Source organism: Scylla paramamosain, unplaced genomic scaffold, assembly GCF_035594125.1.
Source record: "Scylla paramamosain isolate STU-SP2022 unplaced genomic scaffold, ASM3559412v1 Contig127, whole genome shotgun sequence".
Classification (NCBI taxonomy): Eukaryota; Metazoa; Arthropoda; class Malacostraca; order Decapoda; family Portunidae; genus Scylla; species Scylla paramamosain.
In genome coordinates, this window is record NW_026973792.1 from 132,795 (window position 1) to 152,820 (window position 20,026).

At 42.2% G+C, this 20,026-nt stretch overlaps 1 protein-coding gene and 1 long non-coding RNA gene across 25 annotated transcripts in view; one reads left to right on the forward strand and one right to left on the reverse strand.

Moving 5' to 3' along the window:
- LOC135099419 (uncharacterized) overlaps positions 1–14,375 on the forward strand; it is a 108,940-nt gene extending 94,565 nt beyond the window's left edge. For 4 of the 9 annotated variants that reach the window (XR_010267919.1, XR_010267922.1, XR_010267921.1 and 1 more), the window contains 4 exons: positions 3,435–3,715; positions 7,770–7,893; positions 8,279–8,379; positions 13,696–14,375. This is a non-coding gene — a long non-coding RNA (uncharacterized LOC135099419). Of the gene's footprint in view, positions 1–3,434; positions 3,716–6,371; positions 6,387–7,769; positions 7,894–8,278; positions 8,380–13,695 lie in introns of those variants that run through there. The other 5 variants (XR_010267924.1, XR_010267923.1, XR_010267917.1 and 2 more) reach the window with 3 other exon arrangements.
- LOC135099417 (ran-specific GTPase-activating protein-like) overlaps positions 14,369–20,026 on the reverse strand; it is a 36,778-nt gene continuing 31,120 nt past the window's right edge. For 8 of the 16 annotated variants that reach the window (XM_064001755.1, XM_064001751.1, XM_064001748.1 and 5 more), the window contains 5 exons: positions 19,266–19,426; positions 18,710–18,812; positions 17,393–18,413; positions 16,878–17,030; positions 14,369–14,898 (listed from right to left, as the gene is read on the reverse strand). In XM_064001755.1, coding sequence (XP_063857825.1) covers positions 18,387–18,413; positions 18,710–18,812; positions 19,266–19,426 — 291 coding nt within the window. In that variant the 3' untranslated portion in view covers positions 14,369–14,898; positions 16,878–17,030; positions 17,393–18,386. Of the gene's footprint in view, positions 14,899–16,877; positions 17,031–17,384; positions 18,414–18,709; positions 18,813–19,260; positions 19,569–20,026 lie in introns of all 16 variants that reach the window. The other 8 variants (XR_010267911.1, XR_010267912.1, XR_010267914.1 and 5 more) reach the window with 6 other exon arrangements.

The window sequence follows — 20,026 nt, forward strand, 5'->3', positions numbered from 1 at the left end:
AGGAGACCCGGACGTCAAAAAATATAGTAATAATAATAATAATAATAATAATAATAATAATAATAATAATAATAGGTAAATTAAATGTAACAGTAAAGGGAATACAAGAAACGATATCAAGGAAAATAGTCAAGTTAAATGAGATAAAAAAAAAAAAGTGTATAGAACAGTATATATATATATTAGAGGTAACAGAAAGAGAGACTATAGCATATATTTGCGGCTTCAGTGGTTTGCATGACGAGTTTCTTCCCAGGTGAACACAGACTGCGGCGTGACAGCAGGTAAACATAATCTATCTCCTCTCTGCCTGGGATTCGAACCCGTGATCTCTTGGAACCGAGTGATGGGTGTGAACTGAACACGCTGTTCCTTTTACCATCAAACTGGAATTTTTCAAACACAGCAAATATACAAATGTTACTGTAAAACTATATTTCTCTTCAAATGTCTTCCCGCACACAATGTTTTCAGCTTTGCATGATGCCGTAAAACAGTAACTGCCTTTCCCTTCTGTTTTTCTCCTCTCTGCTACCCTTTCACCTTCCCTCTAACACTTCCGTCCCTTCCCAATCAGTGCCACCAAATACTTGATGGCTTCAGTCTGCCCAAATGCCTCCACACACAACCAGACCTCACCAACCACCAGTACTCACTCTAGTGCATAAGACCATATATGAAACTGCACGAAGCCTGCCTGTAGACTTATCAGTGGCTGTCTCTGTATAAAACATGTTTGTCTATATCCACCTCGCATTACTACCCATAAATCTCTTTAACCAACAGCTCCCGCACTCACTTTAACAACTGTACACTTTTGTCGCCTTGTTCAGTCGACTCACAACCTTGCCCGGTGCGTAATCTTTTAATTTAGTGCTGGGAACCTTGAGTGTGCGAGTATATTCAGTCTTACCTCAGGCTGACGTCAAATTAATGAAAGGAGAGGGACGCGCGTGAGAATGGAGGCAGGAATGTCGCGTGCTGAAGTGTCCACTGTGAACACAACTTGCATGTATCGTGGTTGTAATTCACGTTGATAAACCCGCGCGTTCAGTACGACCATAGGGGATTAGGACACGTGCTGCGTCTTATAAGATGTAGTACGTATGAATATCCGATATGGTACGTAAGAGTGTGCATACTGTGTGTTGTTATGCTTCATGGAGACGATCAATAACCTCACAGCCTTCGCCTTAACTACGCTACGTTTCTTACTTTGGAGAGAGCAGATTATTACAAACAGGAGCCTGAGGGTCAATAGATCTACTGCTGCTTGTTCTTCCTTTCTGTTCATGTGCACATCGGTTGCAAAAGAATTTATGAATTAATACGATGATTTATGTTCATGTGCTCTGTTTTGTATAGCTGTTAGCATTATCATCATCGTCATCATTTCCTTCTTGTTCTTGTCATTGTTGTTGTTATTGTTGTTGTTGTTGTTGTCGTCGTCATTGTAGTTCTTCTTCTTCTTCTTCTTCTTCTTCTTCATTATATTATTTTCCCCGTTGAAACCACTCCTGTACCGCGGCGACACACACACACACACACACACACACACACACACACACACACACACACACACATGCGCTAATTCACCGTAATATTGTGAGGGTAAGCGCGGCCATTGTACGCGGGAGTGCAAGGAGCAAAGTGCAGAGGTGACGTTAACACCAGTCACATTACCTTCCAGCGCGCAGCCTTTTGGTAATCCTCCTTCTTGCGCCATTTGTATCTCATCGCCAGTTCGCGGAGTACAAACGCAATGCACGCACAAGAAAACACCGCGGCAGAACAAACAGTACAGATTCTCTAGCCTTTGTTGTGCTGTTTGTGTTGAATTGCACTATATTGAACTAACACATGTAGGATAGTGAAGGAAAAGGCTACTTCCGCCACGCCGATCCTTCCAATTAGGACAGGATAATGCTCTGCCTGTCTGCCTCCCTGTCTTTCTTGCTGCCAGTCTTTCTCCTCCTGCTGCAGTGACTGGCTGACGGACAGTGCAGGCTGGTAGGCCACGCGGCGCCGAGGATACGTGGGCTGCATAGGAGCCGTTCATCTGATGCAATATCTGGGATAAACTCGTGTATACGCAGGAGATTTGCTCTTACACATATTTCGTTGAAAGTGATGAGCAATGCAGCGCTCGTTCTTTTCTGTTATGCATTCTGTCGACACCTTGATATTTTATGGCAGTAGTTTCTATTCTGGCGGTGATGTGTTTTGGGATTAGTATGTAAATTTTGAGGGGATAATGATGAGGAACCAGAAAAATGCACAATCGTCTTTATCGTCTTGTTACTTGACCTTCCTTACAACAGCGTGTTCACAAGTGTTACTTCATCCTCTTTAGGACAACCTGCAGTGCATTATGGAAGTGGGGTCGCGTCAGGTGTCGGGGAGGTGAACAGCTTTCCACGCCTCTTGCTTATCAATAGGTGCTAAAGTCTATTTGTCTTCTTTTCTTATTATTATTTTTAATTTCTTAATAAACACTCGGAATGACATGGAAGACCAGCCACCTTAGTTTCTGAGTTGCCCTCTTTGAATCTATATAATCCAAATCTAGCTTGGGTAATACGATTTAAAATAAGCTAAATTAAACTGTCATACCAAACTAACCTAAGTTATCTAATCTAGGTTAAGATAACTAAGCTAAAACAATGTAATCTAACCTAGCTCATCTTAACACAATCCACCCGGAATATAACCAAGGTGGCTAAACTTTGTCACTCTGCACCAGTCTCTCTACTCAAAGACATGTACAACACCTCCAGGCATCTCCTTACTGGTTCACGAGAAAATCTCCTCCACTGCTTTGCGCTGCTCCATTCACAAGTGGCTTATTTTCTCATATTTTAGCATATTCAGTTTAAACCATTTAACATCTTTGCCATCTCTTCAAGTTCAAGTAAATGATAGGTTAGGTCATTGTAGGTTATATTGAAATGGTATGTCTACATCTGTTGTGTATGAGAACATAAGAGCAAAAGAAAATCAGGGAAGTTGCGAGAAGCAATCAGGCCTACACATGGCGGTCCCTGTATGAAACACATCTGCCTATTTCCATTTATCATCTCCATCCATAAATTTGTCTGATCTTTTAAAGCTCCCTAATGATTCAGCACTAACAATCTGATTACTGAGTCCATTCCATTCATCTACCACTCTAGATGAATATGTGATCTGGAGACACACCAATGACATCTAAAGGAGTGACACAGCATTTCAGACTTTCTACCGCTTGTAGTTTGACACTTTCCACAGTTAAATCATGAAGGCTTACTGAAATGAAGTAACAAGTGCCTGTCATTACCAGTCAAAGAGTTAATTATGATCGACCACGTAGACGACGTCGAATCCAACAGCAGGGAGAAAATTATGTTGAATTGCTTGTAATATTTTGTGGTCCTTAATTACTGTTGACATTCCAGGGAGAGGGCAGGACAGCACACCGCGTGAGGGTGGCGAGGGACTGTTGCCCCACGTTCCGTCCATTCCTATTCACGTTGCCCCATCCCTGTCCTATTACATGAGTGTTGGTCTCCATGTCTCTGGTGAAGATGTATCCGGGGAAGAGGAGGAAGAGGGAGAGGTTACTGATTACTTCCATACGGCGTCCACTTAATAATATGAAGACCACCATATACCCAGTGTCTGGTGTGCAGCGAAAGGCGGTTTGCCAGGAGTATTAGTTAAGGAAGAAGAAGAAGAGGTACTACTACTGTCTGGTGCTGCCACTCTCCTGCTTCCATCTGTCCTTTCCTGCTTATCTCCTGCCTCGTCTCCATTTCAGACTAACCCTACCTTACCCTGCCTCACCTTTCCAACACCCCCATCATTTCTGCGTCACTCTGCCCTGTACTGTCTCACTCCTGGGTCACCTCTGCTTAAACTCCTTCCTCACTCATGTTTCATTGCTGGTTCATGCATGTCTCATTTCTGATTCATTTCTCTCTCTCTCTCTCTCTCTCTCTCTCTCTCTCTCTCTCTCTCTCTCTCTCTCTCTCTCTCTCTCTCTCTCTCTCTCTCTCCATATATATATATATATATATATATATATATATATATATATATATATATATATATATATATATATATATATATATATATATATATATATATATATATATATATATATATATATAATATGAACATCTGAAAGATTTGAGTTTGTGTATCGCAATTTATAATCTCTGAGTGCTTCCCGCCGAGATAGTAATTTTTTGTTTTTTTCTAATTGTCACAGATAAAGTGACCTGAATGCACAGCTCTGGAAACACACACACACACACACACGGATAACTGCTGTACTGGCCTCACGCTTGTGTTTCTGGATTCTCAGTGATAGTTTTTATTTTAAACTTTGCAACACGAGTAGTAATAGCAGCGGCAGCAGCAGCAACAGGAGCCGCTGTTCAACACAGCCAAACAGCACAGCCACAAAGGCAGAGCCACACAGCACACAGCCATTCAATCACACACTCACACACACACACTCAATCACACACACACACACACACACACACACACACACACACACACACACACACACACACAGCTACACAGCACAGCCACACAACACAAATCCACACAGCACACAGCCACACAACACACAACACACAGCACACACCCACACAGCCACACAGCACACAGCCACTCGACCACCCACACACACACACACACACACACACACACACACACACACACACACACACACACACACAGCACAGCACAGCCACACAACACACAGCCACGCAGCACATAGTCACACAGCCACACAGCCACACAGCAGTACAACCACACAGCACACAGCCGCGGAATGCACAGATGCTGGTGGACTGATCGCTGAAGCGGCTGTGTCCTCTCGGAAATTCTAGAGAATGTGGCCTCCTGTTTCCAGCTTAGAGATCTCTAAATCCTAGTGCAAATAAGGCTTTGGCAGGAGTTCAGGGCGCCTGCAGGGAAAATAGAATTACCTTGTTATGTATTTGAAGCTGCCATCCAATCAGTGGGGAGCAGGTGGTGAGGGTTTTTGCTCCGCCCACTACTCGCCTCTCGCCTTTGCCACCAGGCCCGACGCCCCACTCACTGTGTCGTCTTTGGCAGTTTCCCTGGTGTCATGGGTTATCGCCATGTACCAATCTCCTCCAGTTGTTTCTATCCCTTGCATCTTCCTCAGTGACTCCTGTCTTTTGCAATTCTACCGTAATTCCATCAGGTTAGAGTTTTCTCAATTTTACATCACTTTCGGGGCGGAGGGGGTATAGTCAGCAGTGAGGCTTAAGACGCAAACACTCAGAAATCATAGGGACAAGGCTGCTAACACCTTTGCTCACTGTTCGCAAAACAATTCCACACAGCAGTTTGTGAAATATGTGGAACAGTGAGTTGGTCATAATCAGACAGAACAGGTAATTTATAAAGATTTTTTTATTTATTTTTTTTTTTATTTTTTTTTTTTTTACACAGGTTTCTATGTCCTCTTGTTTAGTGTTTTGGTGGTACCGGATGAAGAGGCATAATTTTCTTGCAGCACTGGGGTGAGTCACTCCTTCATAGACACAGGTTCTATTGAGTGTGACACGGAAACTTCTCTGGTCTGTGTTGTAACTTTGCTGTATGATGCAATTTTCTAAGGCTGTCAAAGGACCTTCGTTCCTTGATTTTAGTCGCTCCTTTAATCTTACGCCTCACTCCTAAACCTTCATTCATTTTCTAGTGTGTGTGTGTGAGAGAGAGAGAGAGAGAGAGAGAGAGAGAGAGAGAGAGAGAGAGAGAGAGAGTTTTTTATGTAGGAAGGACACTGGCCAAGGGCAACAAAAATCCAATAAAAAAAAATATGCCCACTGAAATCCCAGTCCCATAAAAGGGTCAAAACAGTGGTCAAAAATTGATGAATAAGTGTCTTGAAACCTCCCTTTTGAAGGAATTCAAGTCATAGGAAGGTGGAAATACAGAAGCAGGTAGGGAGTTCCAGAATTTACCAGAGAAAGGGATGAATGATTGAGAATACTGGTTAACTCTTGCGTTAGAGATGTGGACAGAATAGGGGTGAGAGAAAGAAGAAAGTCTTGTGCAGCGAGGCCGCGGAAGCAGGGGAGGCATGCAGTTAGCAAGATCAGAAGAGCAGTTAGCATGAAAATAGCGGTAGAAAACAGCTAGAGATGCAACATTGCGGCGGTGAGAGAGAGGCTGAAGACAGTCAGTTAGAGGAGAGGAGTTGATGAGACGAAAAGCTTTCTCTCTCTCTCTCTCTCTCTCTCTCTCTCTCTCTCTCTCTCTCTCTCTCTCTCTCTCTCTCTCTCTCTCTACACGACACACAACGGACAGTTCCCGCCAAGTGGAGATACATTCATCAACTCACCACCTTCAAGTGTCATCAGGTAACACTGGCGACAGGTGGTGTTTGTGCCCAGAGTATCCTTTCATTTTTATAACCGTGGCTGAGGCATAGAAGGGTCAGCTGTTGCTACATTACACGTACTACATTCCTGGGCAGTGCACCGTGCGGCACAACACGTAAGCATTATTACTTCGCTCCTACATAAAAGAAAATAAATAAATAAATAAAAAACAGACGAAATGGAACAAAATTTAAAGGAAAAATATACATTGTTCTCCTCCGTTCACAGTGCCATCCAGACAGCCTTATCATTCCAGATCACTAGAGTACTTCACCGTAGTTTAGTGAAATCATTACATTGCTCACCCACCCACCCCCCAAAAAAAAGAAAAAACCCGATGTTGAACAAAACTGATAGAAAAAAAAAAGAATCATTATATTTTTCCTTCACAGTAGCACTCTTATTATTCCAGTCTTATTATTGCCCAGGGGTTCAATGACAGCATGGTGAAATTATTACATTACTCACCCAGGCAGACAAAATGAACAGTATCAAAAGAAAAAAAGGAAGCATACATTGTCTACCCTTCACAGTTATCCAGACTTTTTTTTTATTTCGTATCACTAGAGTACTTCCCTAAATGTGTGGCGACGTTGTAGTGACCAGTGCCACGCCTTGCAAACGTGTCACTCCTTCCCAGAACAGCTTTGTGTGGCACTAACGAAGCGCGGTGTCACCCAATGGTAGTGTGATGAAGGCTGCGAGGTTTGTCTGCTGACTTGCCCAAAAATTATTATGTTGATTTATCTTCAGACTCTGGCGGTTGGAGTTTTGATTCAATATACAGTCTCTCTCTCTCTCTCTCTCTCTCTCTCTCTCTCTCTCTCTCTCTCTCTCTCTCTCTCTCTCTCTCTCTCTCTCTCTCAGTAGTGTTTGATATCTGCGTTCTTTTTTTTTTTTTTTATTACAGTGATATTGGTGTTTATTGGCATTTAATTAAACCAAACGTACGCCCGCTTAAAACGAGCTTACATAGAACGACATACTGCTATACAAATAAGCACACACACACACACACGCGCGCGCACGTCGGGGAAGGAGCGTAGTAAGAAACAGCCTCGTAGGAAATGATAATGAAACAGCTTCTTAATGCTTAGCTTCCCTCTCTCTCTCTCTCTCTCTCTCTCTCTCTTTCTCTCTCTCTCTCCTGTAAAATACTACGTGGCATCATCGAAGCGAGGGAGGAGCGGAGGAGGGCACCGAGTCCGAGCGACCTTGAAAACAGCTGAGTGATGATGCCACTTAGCATTTTAAAGGAGTACTTATAATCACCGCAATAATGTTGTCGTGTAATGCTTATTGGTAAATCACATGCTTTTTAATACCATTTGTCTTGTTATAAGATACTGCAATATTCCACAGCCTGCAAAAAATAAGATTAAGTGGCACCTCCGAGGCTGCGACAATGCAGCCGTCTGTTCTTCACGTCAGCTACACGCATAGCAGCACACCAACGAGTCCCATACATTTTCAACTCCTCTGACGGGTAAACAAAGCCTTAAAATGCATATGTGTATAGAACATTTCCTACTTAGAATTGCACGTTCCTTCACCTCTTTCAGTATTTGCAGAAACTCGCGTTGCATCTTTTATACAGTGGACAACAAGCAAAACAACACCTACGTATTCTGAAACGCTTCATTTGTCTCACCACATTTTTTTTTTTCCTTTCAAATGATGACAGGTTCTGAATAGCCGGGTTTTAAATGCATTTCTCCTGTTAATAATATAGAAATCGTGTTAATCTGTCACTAGAACCATAAAAACATCTTTTGAAAACCTGTGCAACTTCATTTAGAGTCTTATCAGTTTAGTGGAGGTGCGGCGCAGAAGTGTTTCAGAATAGGGATCATTGTCTCGTTTTCCTCCAGCCTGGCGTCCCCGCTCGGCCCCTTCCACGACTCGCAGCGAGAGACGTCGAGGTGCGGTGGTCTTGTGGCGGAAGGCTGAAGGAGGCGGTGAAGGAGTGAAGGTAAGAGTTTGGTAATAGGAAGATTGTTAGATTATTATTCAGTGGGTGGAATTGAGGCGTAACCTATGAGATTATGAATGATAAGGATGAATACGTGAGAATAAGGATGGGTAGGTTTGTCCATGTTTGGTGATTAGATAAGCCATGTTAGGTAATGTGATTAGGCTGAGCTGATATAGGTTGACCAGGTGAGGTTGGGTAGGTGTGATTAGGTTGAACAGATGGTGATTACAACACTGGCAAAGTGACGTAGTTAAGCTTATCAGGTGAGAGATGGGAAGTTATAGAAGTTTAGCAATTTGCGAGGGAATAAGCTGCCAGGGTGATTAGACTGCAGGTGACGTTATTTAATTTGTCAGGTGAGAGAAGTATGCTGATCAGATGGTAAGTTGGTTGCTTGTTTGTCCAGGTGATTGACGTCTGATTAAGCTTACTGAGGTGATAATTAAGGAAGTGAATTTGAGATTATATTATATAAGCACGTAAAATCATGTTGGATTGGTGTGTCCGTGGCTGCTATTTTGTGGTCCCTCTGCTTATTCGCTGTGCTGAGTGGCAGTTGGCTTGTTAACTACGATTGGTCATTATTTCCCTTATTCATTATCACACACACACACACACACCTACCTACCTTTAGTAACGGTATATGCACACCCACGCACATCCACACCCACGCACGCTCACACATACGCCCACACACTCACACCCACGCACTCGCACACTCACGCACTCGCACACCCACGCACTCGCACACCAACGTACTTTTATGTCCACGCACTCTCATGCCCACGCGCTCACACACGCCCACGCGCTCACACACGCCCACGCGCTCACACACACACAAAATACTAATGACACTCAAAAAAACTGGTGATGCACTCAAAAATCTTGTGACACTCAAAAAAACTGGTGATACACTCAAAAATCTGGTGACACTCAAAAAAAAACTGATGATGCACTCAAAAATCTGGTGACACTCAAAAAAACTGGTGATGCACTAAAAAATCTGGTGACAAAAAAACTGGTGATGCACTAAAAAATCTGGTGACAAAAAAACTGGTGATGCACTCAAAAATCTGGTGACAAAAAAACTGGTGATGCACTAAAAAATCTGGTGACAAAAAAACTGGTGATGCACTCAAAAATCTGGTGACAAAAAAACCGGTGATGCACTCAAAAATCTGGTGACACTCAAAAAAAAACTGGTGATACACTCAAAAATCTGGTGACACTCAAAAAAACTGATGATGCACTCAAAAAAAAAACTGGTGATGCACTAAAAAAACTGGTGACACTCAAAAAATCAGGTGATGCACTCAAAAAAAATTGATGCTCTCAAAAAACTGGTGACAAAAAAAAATGGTGACAAAAAAAACTGGTGATATACTCAAAAAATATTGGTGATACACTCAAAAAACTGGTGATGCACTCAAAAAAAATTGGTGATGCACTCGAAAAACTGGTGACAAAAAAAACTGGTGATGCACTCAAAAAAAAACTGATGCACTCAAAAACTGGTAACACTCAAAAAATCTGGTGACACTCAAAAACCTGGTGGTGCACTCAAAAAAAAAAAAAACTCGTGATGCACTCAAAAAACTAATGACTTAAAAAAACTGGTGATGCACTCAAAAACCTAGTCAGGCAGCCAAAAGAATGGTCATGCACTCAAAAAAGACATAACCCCTTCTCTCTCTCACACACACACACAAACACACACACACACACACATTTACATTCTAAATTTGCATTAGACTTTTCTATTGCTGCTTTGTTCTATTAAACTAGATTTTTATTTATTTTTATTATTATTTTTTTTTTTTTTACCCAGTTCACCTCAAAGTTGGCTTATTTCAAATAGTTATCTTCCTAATTTGTTATTCATCTGATAAATATTTTCTTGTACTATATTTGCTCATGTATTTGGCTTCAAAATTCTTTCCCTTATCTGACCTTTTCTTTATATAGTGGGTTTCAAAAAGATGGACTACACTTAAAATTGTTGTATTTCTGCAACCATAAACTGTCTATGAATAAAACTAATAAAAGGTATGGGCCAAAGTTTAAAATGACTTCTTTTCAAATTTTAAATTTTTATTTGTGTTTTTCATGAGTGCAGAGATAGCAATTTTTTAATCAGGTTCATCTTTTATACTTGTGTATATATTGTGGTGTCATTGAAATTTCTGTGATGCCATGCAAATTTCTTCTATCTGGTGTTTTCTTCTACTCTACATAATTCTTCAAATTTTTGCTTTTAAATTATAATAGGGACATATTTATTAAACACATTTCTTGGCTTCAAACGTTATACTGCCGTACTTTTCAGATTTTCTCTACCCGGTGCTTTCCTTTCTTTCAATTTTCGTTTCTTGAATGTGACAGTATGGAATTTAGACACATTTCATATCAAATCTCGGCACAGTTCTCACATTTTTTTTTTTTTTTTTTTTGATGTAGGAAGGACACTGACCAAGGGTAACAAAAATCCAATAAAAAAAATGCCCACTGAAATGCCAGTCCCATAAAAGACTCCAAACCAGTAGTTAAAAATTGGTGGATAAGTGTCTTGAAACCTCCCTCTTGAAGGAATTCAAGTCATAGGAAGGTGGAAATACAGAAGCAGGCAGGGAGTTGCAGAGTTTACCAGAGAAAGAGATGAATGATTGAGAATACTGGTTAACTCTTGCGTTAGAAAGGTGGACAGAATAGGGGTGAGAGAAAGATGAAAGTCTTGTACAGCGAGGCCATGGGAGGAGAGGAGGCATGCAGTTAGTAAGATCAGAAGAACAGTTAGCATGAAAATAGCGGTAGAAGACAGCTAGAGATGCAACATTGCGGCGGTGAGAGAGAGGCTGAAGACAGTTAGAGGAGAGGAGTTGATGAGACGAAAAACTTTTGATTCCACCCTGTCTAAAAGAGCAGTACAAGTGGAAATCCCCAGACATGTGAAGCATACTCCATACATGGACGGATAAGGCCCTTGTACAGAGTTAGTAGCTGGGGGGGGTGAAAAAAACTGGCGGAGACGTCTCAGAACACCCAACTTCATAGAAGCTGTTTTAGCTAGAGATGAGATGTGAAGTTTCCAGTTCAGATTGTAAGTAAAGGACAGACCGAGGATGTTCCATGTAGAAGAGGGGGATAGTTGAATGTCATTGAAGAAGAGGGGATAGTTGTCTGGAAGGTTGTGTTGAGTTGATAGATGGAATTGAGTTTTTGAGGCATTGAACAATACCAAGTTTGCTCTGCCCCAATCAGAAATTTTAGAAAGATCAGAAGTCAAGCGTTCTGTGGCTTCCCTGCGTGAAATGATTACTTCCTGAAGGGTTGGACGTCTATGAAAAGACGTGGAAAAGTGCAGGGTGGTATCATCAGCATAGGAGTGGATAGGACAAGAAGTTTGGTTTAGAAGATCATTAATGAATAATAAGAGAGTGGGTGACAGGACAGAACCCAGAGGAACACCACTGTTAATAGATTTAGGAGATCAGTGATCGTCTACCACAGCAGCAATAGAACGGTCAGAAAGGAAACTTGAGATGAAGTTAAAGAGAGAAGGATAGAAGCCGTAGGAGGGTAGTTTGGAAATCAAAGCTTTGTGTCAAACTCTATCAAAAGCTTTTGATATGTCCAAGGCAACAGCAAAAGTTTCACCAAAATCTCTCAAAGAGGATGACCAAGACTCAGTAAGGAAAGCCAGAAGATCACCAGTAGAGCGGTCTTGACGGAACCCATACTGGCGATCATATAGAAGGTTGTGAAGTGATAAATGTTTAAGAATCTTCCTGTTCAGGATAGATTCAAAAACTTTAGATAGGCAGGAAATTAGAGCAATAGGATGGTAGTTTGAAGGATTAGAATGGTTACCCTTTTTTAGGAACAGGCTGAATGTAGGCAAACTTCCAGCAAGAAGGAAAGGTAGATGTTGACAGACAGAGCTGAAAGAGTTTGACTAGGCGAGGTGCAAGCACGGAGGCACAGTTTCGGAGAACAATAGGAGGGACCCCATCAGGTCCATAAGCCTTCTGAGGGTTTAGGCCAGCGAGGGCATGGAAAACATCATTGCGAAAAATTTTAATAGGTAGCATGAAGTAGTCAGAGGGTGGGGGAGAGGGAGGAACAAACCCAGAATTATCCAAGATAGAGTTTTTAGCAAAGGTTTGAGCGAAGAGTTCAGCTTTAGAAATGGATGTGATAGTAGTGGTTCCATCTGATTGAAATAAAGGAGGGAAAGAAGAAGCAAAGTTATTGGAGATATTTTAGGCTAGATGCCAGAAGTCACTAGGGGAGTTAGATCTTGAAAGGTTTTGACACTGTCAATGAAGGAGTTTTTGGCTAGTTGGAGATCAGACTTGGCATGGTTCCGGGCAGAAATATAAAGTGCATGAGATTCTGGTGATGGAAGGTTTAAGTACCTTTTGTGGGCCACCTCTCTATCATGTATAGCACGAGAACAAGCTGTGTTAAACCGAGGTTTGGAAGGTTTATGTCGAGAAAAAGAGTGAGTAATATACGCCTCCATGCCAGACACTATCACCTCTATTATGCGCTCAGCACTCAGAGACGGGTCTCTGACATGGAAGCAGTAGTCATTCTAAGGAAAATCAGCAAAATACCTCCTCAGGTCATCTCAACTAGCAGAGGCAAAACGCCAGAGGCACTTTCACTTAGGAGGATCTTGAGGAGGGATTGGAGTGATAGGACAAGATACAGATATGAGATTGTGATCGGAGGAGCCCAATGGAGAAGAAAGGGTGACAGCATAAGCAGAAAGATTAGAGGTCAGGAAAAGATCAAGAATATTGGGCGTATCTCCAAGACGGTCAGGAATACGAGTAGGGTGTTGCACCAATTGCTCTAGGTCGTGGAGGATAGCAAAGTTGAAGGCTAGTTCACCAGGATGGTCAATGAAGGGAGAGAGGAAAGCCAAAGCTGGTGGTGAACATTGAATTCTCCAAGAATGGAGATCTCTGCAAAAGGGAAGAGGGTCAGAATGTGCTCCACTTTGGAAGTTAAGTAGTCAAAGAATTTCTTATAGTCAGAGGAGTTAGGTGAAAGGTATACAGCACAGATAAATTTAGTTTGAGAGTGCTTGTGCAATGCTTGTCAAACTTTTTCCGTTTTCCTATGATATTTCTTGTGTAGTCTTAGTTTTTTTAGGGAATCTTGGCACATCTCCTATGCCTAAGAGAGACCTATTATTTTTGTTTGGAGTTTTGTAGGGAATCAGTTATCAAAAAGTCATTACAAGGAATCTCAGCACATACAACAAGCTTCACATGTCTAGGAACTAATGGTCTGTATTCCTTGCAGGTGTGAAGTGTGTGGCTTCCACTTCACCATCCTATGAACAGCCTGCAGGAATCTCTATCAGCACCTGCTTCTGCAATATTGGCATCTGGTTATCAAATAGTGCTGTCACACTGGGCCTGACATACTCCATTGCAATTGGGGAATCAAGCTTCACCAGGAAGAGAGGCCGAGCATCACGACCTTCAAGCCTTCAAGCCCTACATGAGGTGTTAAGTATTGTCAGGACAAAACAGAGGTCCTGGTACAAGAGTTTTCATTGCAATCAAGGAAGAGTCAAGTTGCAATAAGAAGAGTGTGTCAAGAATTTTAAGCAGGAGGAAGACTGTCAAGCAGTTGACGGCAGGAAGAACGCGTGAAATTCCCTTAAGTCATGGCAGGACCGACAGGCAACCTTCATTCAACACCTGCAGAGGCACAAGAGTTGTGGGCAGTTTCACCAGGAAGAGTTTGCTCCTCACTCAAGTTGACACAAAGACACAAGAATTTGCAAGTGTTGTTCCTCCAAGACCCTGCTGCAAATGTTCTCCAATCCACTCCAGTCTGGGAAGGAAGAATGTAGGAAGTCCCTCTCTTCTGTACTCAACAAGCACCACCACCACCACCACCTTCATTCAGGCTTGAGACAAGTTTTGTACATTCCAGCACTTCAGTAATAAAGAAAACAAGTGCCATGTTTATTATCCTGTTGTGTATTTATTATTCACTTAACATTCACAGTAAAACAATAAACATTCAGTATTCCATCTTGTGTACAATCTTGAACATAATGACATGTCAATAGTATCTTTGTTTGCCAACCTTTCAGAGAGTACAGGTCATGCCCTCAAGGTAATATAAAAAAAAATAATAATAATTGGCCAGGAAATAAAGTTTCAGGCAATCTTTCTGAGAGTACAGGTCATGCCCTCAAGGTAATATAAAAAAAAAATAATAATAATAATTGGCCAGGGAATAAAGTTTCTGGCAGAGTACAGGTCATGCCCTCAAGGTAAACAGGATTGGCCAGAAAATAAAAAAAAGTTTGCCAATTTTTTATTTAGGATAGAGGATTCTCAAGTGTAGCAACAAAACACAATGTTCACCTGAATTGGTTCCTGCAGTCACCACCACCTGTCAGTCACAAGGTTCCAGTAAGGTGTAATTCTTGCTCCTGAGTTATGGGAGCGTCCCAAGGTTTCTTCCACTTCCTCTCCGTGTTACCACCTGCGGGGAAGACACACATCTGTACTCCTGCTGCATGACTCACAACTCAGTCCAGAATTTAACCATTTCACCACAACATTACACAGCAAAGAAGGCACGACAGAAAACATTAACGTGCACATTTAACTCTTAAATGTGTACTCCTGCTGCATGACTCACAACTCAGTCCAGAATTTAACCATTTCACCACAACATTACACAGCAAAGAAGGCACGACAGAAAACATTGACGTGCACATTTAACTCTTAAAGCAGTGGGCTGTATTGTAACTTGAAGGTCTCCACATACAGGATAAACTAGACTTTTCACTATGATATGATATGTCTACTCAAATAAGAAGACATGGAAAAAGTGCCAAATTGTCATGCATGGCAACTCACGTGCCCTGAAGATGTTATGCTCAGTCTTTCAATCACTGAGAGACTGTCAGGCACAGTGGAGAGAGGTGTCTCTCCTGCGCTCCCCTGTACGTTTCCCCCTTGCCACTACCTTCTCGTTTCATCGCTCACATTCAATACCCCTTACATTACAATGGATCCCGGCAAGTTTAACAGGGAAGAGAGTGTCGTGATGGTGTTTGAGTCAAGGTCAGTAACCATGGGGCTGGAAGGAAGACGGGGAGATCAAAGACAGCTGTGACACAAGTGGCCAGGGCAGTACCAGTGCTGGGCACAGCTGCCACTCCTGAGAGAAAGGCTAAGGGCAAAAAAGGAAGACAGATACAGGAATAATAAGTTGACAAAACACATGCACGGTGAACACTTAATTGCTGCGCCATCTTTCTCCCGGTCAGAAGAGGCCTGTGAGCTGCAGGATGACCGGGGGTGAGCGGCCTCCATCCGCCACCCAGATGACAGCTGCTTCTGAATTTGCAATCTTCCTTCCTGTCTCACAATTACTGATCCCTTCTTGAACAAACACCATCGCAACACTTTTCTTCACTGTCAAGCTTGCCAGGACCCATTATGTGAGGAAAATTATGGGTGAGCCATCACATGAGAAGCTTGTACCAAGGGAAAACAGGCAGGGGAGTGTGGCAGTGTAGAAGAGGAGGACAGTTGAGTGTCATTGAAGAAGAGGGGATAGTTGTCTGGAAGGTTGTGTCGAGTTGATAGATGGAAGAATTGATTTTTTTTAGGCAGTGAGCAATAACTAGTTTGGTCTGCCCCAGTCAGAGATTTTAGAGAGATCAGAAGTGAGGCGTTCTGTGGCTTCCCTGCGTGAACTGTTTATTTCCTGAAGGGTTGGACGTCTATGAAAAGACATGGATAAGTGCAGAGTGGTATCATCAGTATAGGAGTGCATAGGAGAACAAGTTTGGTTTTAGAAAGTCACTGATGAATAATAGGAAGAGTTGGTGACAGGACAGAACCCTGAGGAACACCACTGTTAATAGATTTAGGAGAAGAACAGTGACCGTTTACCACAGCATCAATAGAATGGTCAGAAATAAAACTTGAGATGAAGTTACAGAGAGAAGGATAGAAGCCGTAGGAGGATAGTTTGAAATCAAAGCTTTGTGCCAGACTCTATCAAAAGCTTTTGATATGTCCAAGGCAACAGCAAAAGTTTCACCAAAATCTCTAAAAGAGGATGACCAAGACTCAGTAAGGAAAGCCAGGAGATCACCAGTAGAGAAATAATGAGTGGTTAGTGTTGATACTACTACTACTACTACTACTACTACTGCTACTACTACTATTACTGCTGCTACTACTAGGGTCTGGAAGGGAGAGTTGGGAGTGTTAAGTGTATGGTGTTCCTACTACTACTAATGCTACTATTCCTACTGTTATTACTACCACTACCACTAAGCTAACTTGAGAGAGAGAGAGAGAGAGAGAGAGAGAGAGAGAGAGAGAGAGAGAGAGAGAGAGAGAGAGAGACCAATTTTATAGAGAAAAACATAAAAAATACATCAACAATGATGACAACAACAACCTCATTAACCTGTTAGAGAAGGACTGAAAGAAGCTTACCATACAAGTGTGGCTCTCCGCAGCAGCAGTAGCAGCCCCTCTGCCCGGCACAGCTGCCCCATCAGGCACCTCCACTGCTCCCAGCCATCCTACACCTGTGCCACCAGGAAGCTGACGAGGGCCACCTGCAGCTCTGCCACTAAGCTGTCTGGCCTGCAACACAAATCAAGATCAGAATATATTTAATAATGTACTTAATTCCTGCCAATTACTACTACTACTACTACTACACTGTTCTGGAGTGCTAAAAAAATATACAATAATAACTATGACTACTGCTGTTACTGCAATTATTACCTAACAATAGTGAAGGGCAGAGAGAGAGAGAGAGAGAGAGAGAGAGAGAGAGAGAGAGAGAGAGAGAGAGAGAGAGAGAGAGAGAGAGAGAGAGAGAGAGAGAGAGAGAGAGAGAGAGAGAGAGAGAATGGAAAGAAAAAAACAATAAGTAAACAAAGAGAATGAAAGAAGCAGCACCACCACCACCACCACCACCACCACCACCACCACCTTTCCACCTGTCCAATCATTGACTTCAAACTGTAGGAAGAACCAAGCCTATATTTTGTGACTTGACTGGGACTACCCCCTCTCTGTAGGCTGTCCTGGCTGGCTGGGTGAAGCCACAGTCCCTTCCTTTGACTTCATTTGTGGTGGCTGGGGGGCTGTGGGGGGCTGGGAAGTGGGTGAGGTGAAGGGCTGTGGGTCTGGTGTGTCTGTGGTGGAGTGTGGGGCTGCTTGTGAAGGCTGTGAGACTGTTTGTGAGGCTCTTGTGGTGTGTGTGATTTTTAGGAGTGTTAAAAGTAGAAGGCCCAAAGTAATATTAAAGTTATACTTGGTGCTGGTCAGACCTCATCTAGACTACGCTGTGCAGTTCTGGTCCCCACATTACAGGAAAGATATAGGTCTATTAGAATCAGTACAGAGGAGAATGACTAAAAGGATACAGGGGATGAGGAGTATTCCTTACGAGGCGAGGTTGAAGCTGTTAAATTTACATTCTTTAGAGATACGTAGGTTAAGAGGGGACCTGATAGAAGTCTTTGAGTGACATAAGGGGGATGTAGGCAAAATTCTTAGGATCAGCAACCAGGGTAGAAAAAGAAATAATGGGTACAAGCTTAAAAAATTTAGGTTTAGGAAGGAGATAAGAAAAAAATTGGTTCTCAGAGTGATAGATGATTGGAATGGACTCAGTAATCATGTAGTTAGTGCTAGGACACTAGAGAGCTTTAAGAGAAGATTAGACAAGTTTATGGATGGGGATAACAGATGGAAATAAGTAGGTATATTTCATACAGGGACTGCCACGTGTAAGCCTGGTCGCTTCTTGCAGCTTCCCTTATTTCTTATGTTCTTATGTATGTGTGAGATATGTGGTGGTCTGTGAAGGGGCTGTGTCAGATGCTGTGTCAGGGGCTGTGTCAGAGACTGTGGAGGGCTGTGGGGAGGTGGAGGGGCTGCTGTGTGTGTGTGTGTGTGTCTTGGAGGATCTGAACTCAGCCACTGGCATTAATTCTGCCGCTGAACAAACTCCACCTGAAAAATAAGGGGAGAATTAATGGCTGGTGATAAAATAATAATAATAATAATAATAATAATAATAATAATAATAATAATAATAATAATAATAATAATAATAATAATCTATCTATTTGAATTAATGACTGGTAATAATATAGTGATAATAATCTATCTGTCTGTCTGTCTGCTTGTCTGTCTGTCACCATATCAGGCTGGTAATCCCACATGAGGCAGCCCAGTCAACACACACACACACACACACACACACACACACACACACACACACACACAAACCTAACCCAACCACTTACAGCCTTCTTCTGCTTGTTCCTCAGAATGTTAATGGCCCCCATGCCCCGTTCCTTCCACTGTGGGGGCGACTCAGAGGTGTGATAATGAAACAGCTTGTACTGCCTGCAGGTGGGGGGAGGTTAGGTTAGGCTGGCACTGTCTGCATGTTAGGTTAGGTTAATAAAATGAAGAGAGGTTATGTGAAGAACAAGGAGGAGGAGGAGGAGGAGGAGGAGGAGGAGGAGGAGGAGGAGGAGGAGGAGGAGGAGGAGGAGGAGGAGGAAGAGGAGGAGGAGGAGGTAAGTAAGAAAGAAAACATAGATTGAGAGAAAATAATAATAATAATAATAATAATAATAATAACTATTTACCTGCAATAAGAAAACCTGACCTGACCTAACAATGATAAAACAGCAAAATTACCATCAGTGCTTGACCTGACCTCACCTCACCTAACAACAAGAAACAGCAAAACTACCAACAACATTTCTCAATAAAATAATAAACCAATAAAAAACTCACAAAAATAATAATAATAATAATAATAATAATAAAAAACACCATTACCAACCTGACCTGACCTCGAAACTCAGTGTTATCATTTCCTCCTCCTGGTCATCATCACTAACCACGAAGACCTCCAGCAAGGTCACCACTGGTTCAAAGTAGGGGTCATGCTCCCCTACTCTGCTGGTTGACTCCCCCTCCTCGCTCACCACGCTGTCATCGAGGTCTGTCTGTCTGAGAGAGAGAGAGAGAGAGAGAGAGAGAGAGAGAGAGAGAGAGAGAGAGAGAGAGAGAGAGAGAGAGAGAGAGAGAGAGAGAATTAGGCTTGGTTGGGCTAGGAGGAGGAAGAGATGGGAAGAGAGAAGAGGAGGTCTAGATGAAAGAAAGAGGAGGAAGAGGAAGAAGAGGACAAACATACATGCATATACAAACAAACAAACAAACAAACAAATATTCAGTTAAGACAAGAAAAACAGAAAAAATGAAAAAAATAAAAACGATATATTCTGACACACACACACACACACACACACACACACACACACACACACACACACACAAACACACACACATAACGAACCAACAAAACAAACAAACAAAACAAACAACAAACACAAGAAAATGAAGAAAAAGAAAATATTTACGTTAAAAACTTTTTTTTTTTTATCCTTAACGAACACAAGAACTCCCCCACCCCCGCCCTCCCTTCCCTCTCACACACACACACACACACACACACACACACACACACACACACACACACACACAAATAATTCCATATATCAAAAAAAAAAAAAAAAATCGAAAATACAATAAAATAAGGAGGCATT